A 12259-nucleotide genomic window follows, 5' to 3' on the forward strand; every position below is an offset into this window, starting at 1 on the left:
TGTTTTTGAAGCCAAGAACAACAGCTCTCATTACACTCAAAAAAATTTCCTTACATTGTATTAACATTTAAACAAAACCAATCATAATTAGACCTAAAGTTTCCATGGTACTATTCTTTTATAGAGCTTAAACCATTTCACACACATATGAAAACAAATATAGATAGATAGAGAGAGAGAGAGAGAGAGAGAGAGAGAGAGAGAGAGAGAGACAGAGAGAGAGAGAGAGAGAGAGAGAGAGAGAGAGAGAGAGACAGAGAGAGAGAGACAGAGAGACAGAGAGAGAGAGAGAGAGTTTTCCTTTTGTGTGAGGAAAAATTGTGAGGAATTACTGAACAAAGAAATTAAGGAAAGATGACAACCAGCTACTTGAAGTTTATCAAATAATGGAGAATTTAGGATTCTAATATCTTAATTCAGTGTTGTTACTTAATATGTGTCCTGATTCTCTAAAAAAAACAAATTTTCATCTTCAGTCAATCTTTATCCAAATTCCCAAATAACTAAATTTCATTTCCAGGGACCTCTGCCAATTATTTTGGATTTAAAAACAGAGAGGGTGGGGGAAAGGCTCATAGGAAGGTCCTTGAAGCACACAAGAATGGACAATAAAGATGTCACTTCACTTGGCTTTGTAACTCATGAATTTTCTATCCACCTCAACAGTACCTTCCCCATTATTAAATAACCAGTGATGTGACAATTAAGGACAGACCAGTTTTCTCAAACACCACGTCAATAGTGCTCAATCATCAATGAGGAATCAATTGGTAGATTTCTAAATTGATTAACCATCCCTATGCCTGCCTCTAAGAAATTCACTAAGAATTCCAGGAGGGAGAAGTGAGCAGACAATAGCAGCAACCCAATCCCTGGTCAGAGCTTTCCCTACCACAAATGAAAAGCAACTTGTACAGAAGAGAGTCAACATAGCAAGCCTGAAACTACTATCCTTAGAAAGGCCTGTTTGCAATTTGGCCTCTGGCTGTCACCTGGGGTCATGGATTTGGAGAGCATTCCCTCTATCCCCAGAACTGATAACAATGACTCACTGTGCCTAAACTGTTTATTCAAACAATGTGTTTTATGCTGAACATCTACTTTCCTTCTGGGAATCTGGAATATTGGTATATGCTAGGCAGAAGGTACCTACATGACCAGCCCACGGTAAAAATCCTGCAGAGTCTCTAATGAGCTTCTCCAGCAGGCAACATCTCACGTGTATTGTTACAATTCAATGCTGGAGTAATTAAGTGTATCCTGCATGACTCCACTGGGAGAAGACTCTTGAAAGCTTGTGCCTGATTTCCTTCAGACTTCACCCAAGTGCCTTTTCCTTCTGCTTTGTACCCTTTTGCTGTAGTACATCTTAGTTGTATGATTATACTGAGTCCTGTCAGTCCTCCTAGCAAATCATCAAACGTGGGGGTGGGTCTTGGGAAACTCCAAGACACAGGTTCTTAATTTCTCCAAATTATCTATTAAACTAGCAACAAAGCTAATTTTCAGTAAATTATCATAGTAAAAACAGAATATAGTCTGGGACTTCCCTGGTGGCACAGTGGTTAAGAATCCACCTGCCAATGCAGGGGACATGGGTTCGAGCCCTGGTCTGGGAAGATCCCACATGCTGCGGAGCAACTAAGTCTGTGTGCCACAACTACTGAGCTCACATGCCACAACTACTGAACCTGGGTGCTGCAACTACTGAAGCCCGCATGCCTAGAGCCTGTGCTCCATAACAAGAGAAGCCACCACAATGAGAAGTCCGCGCTCCGCAATGAAGAGTAGCCCCTGCTCGCTGCAACTAGAGAAAGCCCACGTGCAGCAACGAAGACCCAGCGCAACCAAAAATAAAATTAATTAATTAATTTTAAAAAAAGAACTTAGTTTGTAAATCATCTTTTTCCAATCTCTACCAAGTTACATACTTTGCACTTCAGAAAATGGTTATCATTCTTAAAATATCTTGTTTGCGGGCTTCCCTGGTGGCGCAGTGGTTGAGAGTCCGCCTGCCGATGCAGGGGATGCGGGTTCTTGCCCCGGTCCGGGAAGATCCCACATGCCGCGGAGCGGCTGGGCCCGTGAGTCATGGCCGCTGAGCCTGCGCGTCCGGAGCCTGTGCTCCGCAACGGGAAAGGCCACAACAGAGAGAGGCCCACGTACGGCAAAAAAAAAAAAAAAAAAAAAAAAAAAAAAATATCTTGTTTGCGTAACTATTTGCTTAATTTAAGCAATTTTAAGCAATTTTAAACTTAAGATAAAGAATATTTTAAAGACAATTGCTCTATTATAAATTCAGAAGAAATGCTCAAATAGCATAATGCTTACTAATATTATTATAGCATTCACAGACAAGTTGAACAAGATTTCTAATTGGTTATTTATATATTTAAAACAAATGAGACACTTACCAAACAATTCAATGTAAACTTCTTGAAGCGTGTGGGCGCTGCAAAACTGGTTCAGTTCATGGTGGATTTTATTGAAGATTAAGGTCTTGTCATAATCTGCAGTGTAGTTCCTCACTATATCAAACACTGAAAGAGAGGTACTATCCATGTTCACCCGTGTATCCTCTAATTCAGCCAAGGTAAAAGTTACAGTGATAAAATATACATGAGGAAAAGTGCCAATGAAATAGTGAAAACATGAAACACAACTCCAAGCCTTAATGTGTTCCTTGTGCCTTATTCTCCAGATATTACTGCATTTGCAATTCTAATGGGCAAACTTCATATTCCATACTAAGGAGAGTATATATTATCTTGGAGGTAATAAGGAACCGTCAAAAATTGAGCAAGGGCATGACACAATCAGATCTGTACTTTGGCAGCAGAGTGAAAATGAATTGTGAGGCATATAAATCAGAGGCAGGGGAACTGTAAAGCAATTACTGCAAGGTAAAAGTTTAGCTAAGAGGTAAAGAGGGCCTGAACTAACTGAGGAACAGTGGGAATGAAAGAAGGAGACAGCTCCAAAAGACCATTTTCAAAAAGGCAGTTTTTAAAGGCTGTTAAAAAAAAAAAAAGACAGGCTAGAAAGGAAAGAAGCTAACATTTCTGGGCCAGACTTTATATCAGGCAATTTATATACATTAACACTTAATTCTCACAAAAAAAAATCTCCTTATTTTGCATAATATGAAACTGAGAAACAGAATTTCAGAAATGTGCCTAAGGGTACATACTAGAACATGACAGAACCTGTGCCCTACTTATTAAAACATGCTTTCTCCCTTCAAATCCAAGACTTGCTCTACTCGCCTTCCCACGGAGGATACTAGATGTAACCGGATTCCAGATCACAACAGATGAACAGGCCATCAATAAATACTCGCTGACTAACTCATCCTCTTGATCATTTCCAAATGAGTTGGTGATACAATAGTTTCCTCTTTATCTCTGGTCAGAAAACGAGCACTATCTCCCCTTCTTCTATTTTTTCAATCATAGTCCATTCCACTGATTTGTGACCAGGGAAAGTAGATGATAAAAGACAGGAAAATACTTAATTGCTGAAAAATATAATCCAAATCCACTTGATAGTAATACAGGTCGCTCTCTCTTCTGAAATTCTTTTGCTATTTGTGCCTGTACCAGTGACATGAAACTTAGCACGACCTTACATTCCTATATATGTACATATATATGTTTATATATATAAACATATATATGTATATTTATACGTGTATATATATATTTTTTTTTTTAGGTCAGTATCATGTCTTCTCAAGGAAAATAAAAAGCCCTTAACGCAAAGGCTCTAACTTCACCTTTTAAAATTGTTTTTGCCAACACAGTATCCTGACATAGTGAGCATGCAAATTTTAGTAGTAAGGATAAAAATAAAATGGCAGATCTTTCTAAAAACTTTATTTTATTATAGTTGATTTACAATGTTGTGTTAATTTCTACTGTATAGCAAAGCGATTCAGTTATACATATGTACACATTCTTTTTCATGTTCTTTTCCATTATGGTTTATCACAGGATATTGAATGGAGTTCCCTGTGCTATACAGTAGGACCTTGTTGTTTATCCATTCTTTATAATAGTTTGCATCTGTTAATCCCAAACTCCCAATCCACCCCTCCCCAACAGCAACCATAAGTCTGTCCTGTCTGTTTCTGTTTCATAGATAAGTTCATTTGTGTCACGTTTTAGATTCCACATATAAGTGGTATCATATGGTATTTGTCTTTCTAACTTACTTTACTTAGTATGACAATCTCTAGGTCCATCCATGTGGCTTCAAAATGACATTATTTCATTCTTTTTTATGGCTGAGTAGTATTCCACTGCATGTATGTACCACATCTTCTTTATCCATTCATCTGTCAATGGACACTTAGGTTGTTTCCACCTCTTGGGTATTGTGAATAGTGCTGCAATGAACACTGGGGTGCATGTATCTTTTCAAATTATAGTTTTGTCTGGGTAAATGCCCAGGAGTAGGATTGCTGGATCATATGACAGCTCTATTTTTAGTCTTTTGAGGAACCTCCATACTGTTTTCCATAGTGGCTGCACCAATTTACGTTCCCACCAACAGTGTAGGAGGGTTCCCTTTTCTCCACACTCTCTCCAGCATTTGTTATTTGTAGACTTTTAAATGATGGCCATTCTGACTGGTGTGAGGTGATATCTCATTGTAGTGCTGATTTGCATTTCTCTAATAATCAGTGATGTTGAGCAGCTTTTCATGTGCCTGTTGGCCATCTGTATGTCTTCGTTGGAGAAATGTCCATTTAGGTCTTCTGAAAATGGCAGATCTTTTGATTGAAAGCAGGGTCTCGAAGAAACCCAAGTACACCCATGTTCATAGTAGTATTATTCACAATAGCTAAAACGTGGAAGTAATCCAAATGTCCATCAATGGATGAATGGATAAACAAAATGTGGTATATACATACAATGGAATATTATTCAGCCTTAAAAAGGAAGGAAATTCTGACACATGCTACTACAACATGGATGAACCCTGAGGACATTATGCTTAGTGAAAGAAGCCAGTCACAAAAAGACAAATACTGTATGATTCCATTTATGAGGTTCCTGGAGTAGTCAAATTCACAGAGAAAGAAAGTACAGACAGAAATGTCAGAAAGACAGAAATGGTGGTTGCCAGGGCTGGGAGAGCGGGTGTATGAGGAGTTCTTGTTTAATGGGTAGGGAGTTTCAGTTTTGCAAGATGAAAAGAGTTATGGAGATGGATGCTGGTGATGGTGGCATAACAATGTGAATGTATGTAATGTCCACTGAATATTTAAAAGTGGTTAAGAAGGTAAATTTTATGTTACATGTATTTTATCACAATAAAAAAAAATTACAAAAAGAAATCAAACATTAAAATGGTCGATCTTACTTCAGAACTCCTAATTAAGTTTTTGATTTGAACAGTACTCCATCTCTGTGAGTTTTCATCTTTTACCAAGAAAGTGTTCTCCCCACACTGAGGACTTTCAGATTGCTTTGCAAGTTGTAGCAAATCTCAACTAGAAAAGATTTTTCTATGGTCACAAATCAATGTAGCCAAGGAACTGATCAGTTATAGACTTTTAACATGTAAGGATATTATTTCTCATCCTGACTGGATAAAATGCTACTTTCTAGAAATTCTAGAAATAATCAATGACTGTCTTTTTCTTAGATACACTCAGCTCAGCGTAACGCATACAGTTGCAGAAAGTCAACTCTGTTGACCTATTTCTGTCGCCATTCCCTAGGAATGGAAAATATTCCAGCGATTATTTTTTTAAATATATATCAGAAATGAATGAGGTCAAAAAACTTTCCTTAGGGAATCTATTCCTATTCCTTAGAGAATCTCTCAGTTACAGACACTCTGATTATAACTATAACAGAATAGATGGGTACCATACCTGCACAAGGGGCCAACATATTAACCACTTCTATTCGGTCAATATAGATCATGACCCCACCACTAAAAACAGAGAAATGGAAAAATGTGAGCCAAATACAAACCTATTATGTTCCTAGATTAATTCTACATCATCAAACAAATCCCACATGATAGAAATTTAGAAGGAAAATCTAAAGACATAGACTACTGATCGATTAAACTGACCTCACTGCTCACTACTCAAATGACCCTGCACACACTCACCTGGCTCTCTCATAACCAAAAGCTCACCTCCGTAACTGCTGTGATCAAAGTCAGCTCACAGGAAGACTACACCTATAACCTAGAGCTGCTTAGCACTTTGCCCTTATTAAATGAAGCCAACAGCTAAGGCAGTGCACTTCTCAAACTTCTCCATCAAGGAATCAGGTAAAGTAGTTCCCCAGAGGTATGGAGGCCAGCCACAGGCTGAAATTCTTTTGATTCCCTTCTTTATCTTAATCTACTTTTCATCTGTATTTACTCTAATATGAAAAGAAGAATCTTCCCCCAAACCTTGAAGTAAAACTGACACTCCAGAAAGATAGGTCTTGTTAATTAATGGCTTCCTATACTTCCTGGCCTACCAGCACAGACCCTGAGGAACATGTGAATCTCAATTTAAGATACATGAAGTTAAGAAATTTTGAAACTATACAACTAAGCCTTGCTACCAACTTACAACAACATTTTTGTTCTGATAAAAAAGCATAATACCTGCTCACTGAAAAAAATCTGACAAATACATGAAAGCACGAAGGTAAAAATAAAATTTACCCAACATCTCATCAGCTGCCAATTTTGAGTCATCTCTAAAGGGAATCTATCAAAAAGTTACAGATAGACCTAGGGAGAACTTGTATCAAATACGTTAACTTAAAACAGAGAGAATTTGCTCCCTCTTTAAGAACATTTCTGTGATATTTTGGTCATTTAAAATACAGAATTTAAAACATACACTGAACTTTATACTCTTCTTCTGATACAATTCAATGTACTGATTATACTCTAAAAATAATTTGGGCCTTGCTTGCCTTTCTTGCCCCAAAACTTTATACAGCAGTGATTTTTCAAAGTAAGGTCCTCAGATCAGCTCAGGATCACCTGGGACTTCTGCTAGAAATGCAAATTCTCGGGTCTCATTCCAGATCTACTGAATCAGAAACTCTAAATTAGATGGCATTTAATACTACAGATGACAAGGTAAGCTGATTTCATTTTAAACTATCTACTGTTAGTTTAAAATGGCTCCTAAGATGGAAAGGTCCTATTTGGAGACAGGGCTTTTCTCAAATAATGCTCAGAAGAGAAATCCCCCTGGGTTACTACGATGCCTATTTGAAAGATGTTTAAGTGATCACAGCTTATGAACAGAAAATACATCTGAACCAAAGGGAGGTTGGTAAGCAAGGGGAACGCTTACCTTGTTCCACAAGGCACATTTTTAACTTCATCAGTTTGCAGTGTTGTCTGGGGAGGAAAAAATATCTCATCAATACTCAGCACACATATCATCAAAGAACCACTGGTCCCAAAGGAAAATCTCTAGAGAACTGCTGAAAGGTACGTACGGGAGAGCTCCATTACAATTTTAGTCCCCCAAAATTAGCTATCAGAGCAATCTCTTTTTGTATCCTGGCAAACATGAAAGACTAGAGACAGAATATTTTACAGTTAATGTCTCAGTCAAGATGCACCAGGAAAGCTTCAATACTCAACCTGAAAGTTTCAATGTTCAATCTCTCAGTCAGTCCCTTATTTGCATGGAGCTGGCCTGGGACTGCAAACTACATGGATTACCCACAAGGATACTACTGCTAGGATTTGTACTCTGAACTCTGATTCCACTGCTAATATTAATGGTTACAATGAAGGCAAAAGATAACTATTATAGGCATACAAGCAGTCTTCAACTCAGAGGGGCCCTTGAGCTCAACACCAACATTTTCCTCTAAAGCTATAGTCAATATTTTAGTTCAGGTCCTAGAGATTTCTCAGACAGTCTCTCAATTTCCTTTTTAAAATAAATGCCACCATCAGCACTGCTTCCTCCTTGTGAACCAACCATCTGGTACTTAATTACTCTGCCCCTGTCACAACTTGGTTCGGATCCAGAATGACTCCCTATTGCACTTGAAGGCTTCCAACAGGAGAGCACATAATGAGTGTATTCTGGACACACTGCACCATATTAAGCCCACAGCAACATAGTACTTTATGGAATACAATGGAAAAAAGAAGCATGGTCCTTGTTTCCAAAGAGCTCACAATCCAACACAGGAGATAAAATCCTTACAAAGCAATCCATAACAGGTACAAATAACAGAGTATAAACTGAATTGTTAGGTATTAAGTGATAGAGTAAAATAATCATTTGAAAAGCTCTGTGAGGTGAAATATTTATAAGCCCAGTCTAGAGAAGGAGAAATAAGAACAGATAAGGCAGAGAAGCATCTTAAATTCAATACGTATCTATGCAAATACACAAAGTTGAGGACAAACTATGTGTACAGGTGTCAGGAGGCAGTTGGCTTGCCTGGAGCAGAAGGGACAATATAGATGAGAGGTGAAACTCTGAGAAGAGAACATGATGATGTTAGGCAGAGGGTCCTGAATGTTTGCTGGGGGGCTTGTGCTCCCCCTAGTCCACCTTACATACAGCCACAAACAAACCTTTCAAAAATAGGACTTTTCCTTCATTCCTTTGCTTATGTGTGTTGTGGTTCTCATTATCTATCATATCTGGAGGCAAGAAAACCAGCTGGGAAGCTAAAATAGTAATTTATTTAGGTTAATGTAGAAAAGGCCATGGAAATTTAAAGCTTTCAACCCAGGAGATACAATAGAGAAGGGATCTGATAACTAGTTTCATATAAAATTCCAGGAGGAAAAAGAATAGAATGTTAAGTCTGGGGTTAAAAGGGTGATAGTAAACATTAGTGACAGGATGTAGGTAGAGTGAGGGAAGTTGACAGAGGTGAGCTCAATTTATTTTATTTCCTTCAAAACATTCACCATATTCAACTTCCAAATCAACTTTAAATATACATTCCTATTTAAACCTAAAGGATATTCTCTAGTCAATTTTCAAACCAAGTAGAACTAGGAAAGAGTTCAAATGTTAAATCTTCAATTTAACATCCTATCTCCATGTACTTTTATACTTCTTTTATATTACCTCAAAAATTTCCCCAGTATGAATGTTTATTTTAAAAGTCTTTGGTTTTGTTATATAAATATATATTTTAAAGGCTGAAGGTTTTTATATTTTTCTAAACAGTTTTTTTTTCTTACATCATATATGGGATCTCACAGTTCCCCAAGATGCTTCTTAAATATTCCTTTCAAATGCCAAGTCTCTTAAGCCATTTGTTTATATAAGCTATGTCTTCTAATGTGCTCCAAAACTTCCTAAAAATAAGTTTCTTTATCTCATTCTTATGAAAACAACTTCTTAAAAGGGTTTTATTAATATAATCCTTTCCTAGAACGTTAGTTTCACATATAAAGACAGACCATTTCTATTTAGTCACATTGACTCCAGCAGTAAATCTTTTTTTTTTTTTTTTTTTTTTTTTATTTTTTTTTACGCGGGCCTCTCACTGTTGTGGCCTCTCCCACTGCGGAGCACACGCGCCAGACGCCCAGGCTCAGCGGCCATGGCTCACAGGCCCAGCCGTTCCGCGGCATGTGGGACCCTCCCGGACCAGGGCACGAACCCGTGTCCCCTGCATTGGCAGGCGGACTCTCAACCACTGAGCCACCGGGTAAGCCCAGTAAATCTTTTTACTAATTTCATTTCTTCTTTTTTAATAAGATTATTTATTTATTTATTTATTTATGGCGGGTTGGGTCTTCGTTGCTGTGCACGGGCTTTCTCTAGTTGTGGTAAGCAGGGGCTACTCTTCATTGCGGTGCGCGGACTTCTCATTGCAGTGGCTTCTCTTGTTGCAGAGTATGGGCTCTAGGTGTGCGGGCTTCAGTAGTTGTGGCACACGGGCTCAGCAGTTGTGGCTCGTGGGCTCTAGAGCGCAGGCTCAGTAGTTGCGGTGCATGGGCTTAGCTGCTCCGCGGCATGTGGGATCTTCCCGGACCAGGGCTCGAACCCGTGTCCCCTGCATTGGCAGGCGGATTCTTAACCACTGCGCCACCAGGGAAGTCCCTCATTTTCATTTTTTATGACAGTTTATCACTCTATGTGTTTGTGTGTGTATATGTATGAATACACACACACACACACTGTGTATTTGTTATATATGTAATTAAACTCTAAAATCTATTTGTTTATTGTCTGTATCTCTTTTATATATCTCTGCATCAGTATGACTCAACATACTAAGCTCCAAGAAGGCAGAGACAAATCTGCCTGGCTTTGAACAAGGTCTAAAAAAGCCCCTGATCTCTAAGGGTCTGATGATGCCATTGATAACATCAATATAGACTATTTAAGCTGTTGATGGGTTCATGCAAATAAAACCCCTTGTTTCACAGAGGAGTAACTGAAGTCTAGAATAGTTAAGTGATTTCTGCAAAGTCATGTAAACAATTAGTGGCAGAGCCAGAACCTAGTTTACAGGTTTCTGGCCCCATGTTCACTACACCATACCGCTTCCAGAGAAATCAGCTCAACTTAACAACTTTCACCACAAGTAGAAAGGTCAGAAATATAAACATGTTATGACCCCTGCCTTCAAGAAGCTTGGAGACTTTCTGGAAAAAAAAAAATTCACACAAAAACTTAAGAGAACAATACAAGACAACATTATTAAAGGAAATAAGATCAAGGGCCAAAATTTACAATACAGACTTTAAGGGCTATGGAAGAGGAGGAGAAGGATTTGTGATGAGCCTTAAAAAGGCTGGCAAGATTTAGACAGGAAATAAGGAATAAAGAGAGAGATGGTGAGAGAAGAGGTAATAGCATCAGCCTAGGCAAGAGTGAATAAAATAAATATGGGAAAACAATATGGAAATCAGTCTGACTAGGGGAAGAACACTATACTTCACTTTAACAGACACAATTCTTGCCCCAAACCATCTAAAAGGGAATTGGAGGGAAATCTGGAGGATTTAAGTATTCATAATGAAAATCTCACTTAGCAGGAAGCCTAGACTTTAAATTACAAGATTAAATACATGAATTTTCCCGAGCCCTGAAAAATTAGCAGCGGAGAGTAGACAAACTTCTGAATCCAAAGATTTATAATCACACAGTGCCTGCAAAAGTAGTAACAATCTGGGCTTCCCTGGTGGCGCAGTGGTTGAGAGTCCGCCTGCTGATGCAGGGGACACGGGTTCGTGCCCCGGTCCGGGAGGATCCCACATGCTGCGGAGCGGCTGGGCCTGTGGGCCATGGCCGCTGAGCCTGCGCGTCTGGAGCCTGTGCTCCGCAACGGGAGAGGCCACAACAGTGAGAGGCCCACGTACCACAAAAAAAAAAAAAAGTAGTAACAATCTAATCCTGTTTTGTCATGTTGTTACCTCAAAAGATATTTACTAAGTGTCTGTTCTCAAGAACCAGCCGCTTATTTAAGATATTCTGGGATGCTGTCAAAATAGAACACTCACTAATGTTCCACATATAATTATGCTTAATGTTCCAGGCAAAAATGTGAAGCAGAGAAGCTGTGTATAAAAATTCAGATCCTCGGGCTTCCCTGGTGGCGCAGTGGTTGAGAGTCCGCCTGCCGATGCAGGGGACACGGGTTCGTGCCCCGGTCTGGGAGGATCCCACATGCCGCGGAGCGGCTGGGCCCGTGAGCCATGGCCGCTGAGCCTGCGCGTCCGGAGCCTGTCCTCCGCAGCGGGAGAGGCCACAGCGGTGAGAGGCCCGCGTAACGCATAAAAAAAAAAAAAAAAAAAAAAAAATCAGATCCTCCATGTTAACAGTAGCCCAGGAGCTTGCCTCTATGGAAACCAAACACCATTCTAAACCAAGTTATCACTGGTTTATATCTCTAGTTGTGTTTCAAAGTCCTGCTTTTATTTTGACAGCAGCAACACAAAACCTGCTGCATACCACTATATAGATGGGAGAAGTGAGTCCTTCCAAGCCGCCTAGCTCATACTTCTAATATACCTCAAGAGAGTGACGTGGTTCAAAACCATAACTTATGCTGTGACAACTGTACTCTGAACTTTTAACTCCTACAATTAAGTAAATACTACCATTAGCTTAAGAAATGAGGAATTCTATCTCCACCCATGAATGTGGTCACTGTTCCGCTCGCACCTGTCTATCCAGTGTGGGGGCTTCCCTAGGAATCACTCACCTGCACAGATCTGAACGTAGTAATGAAAGGCAACATGATATGATAGCCTGGTCCACTGGGGCTAGTTAGTAAAGCTCCTCCCC

General features: G+C 39.3%; 1 protein-coding gene across 6 annotated transcripts in view; it reads right to left on the reverse strand.

The window, feature by feature from the left end:
* ERLIN1 (ER lipid raft associated 1) overlaps nucleotides 1-12259 on the reverse strand; it is a 41775-nt gene that overhangs the window by 26944 nt on the left and 2572 nt on the right. For 5 of the 6 annotated variants that reach the window (XR_004346236.1, XM_032608651.1, XM_032608650.1 and 2 more), the window contains exons 3-6: nucleotides 12177-12258; nucleotides 7328-7374; nucleotides 5885-5946; nucleotides 2415-2540 (exon numbers count right to left, since the gene is read on the reverse strand). Coding sequence is in view for 5 of the 6 variants with exons in the window: in XM_032608651.1 (XP_032464542.1) it covers nucleotides 2415-2540; nucleotides 5885-5946; nucleotides 7328-7374; nucleotides 12177-12258 (317 nt within the window). In the remaining variant the exon portion in view is untranslated. The remainder of the gene's footprint in view (nucleotides 1-2414; nucleotides 2541-5884; nucleotides 5947-7327; nucleotides 7375-12176; nucleotide 12259) is intronic. The other variant, XM_032608654.1, reaches the window with a different exon arrangement.

This window comes from Phocoena sinus, chromosome 16 (genome assembly GCF_008692025.1).
Source record: "Phocoena sinus isolate mPhoSin1 chromosome 16, mPhoSin1.pri, whole genome shotgun sequence".
In the NCBI taxonomy this organism is placed as follows: domain Eukaryota; kingdom Metazoa; phylum Chordata; class Mammalia; order Artiodactyla; family Phocoenidae; genus Phocoena; species Phocoena sinus.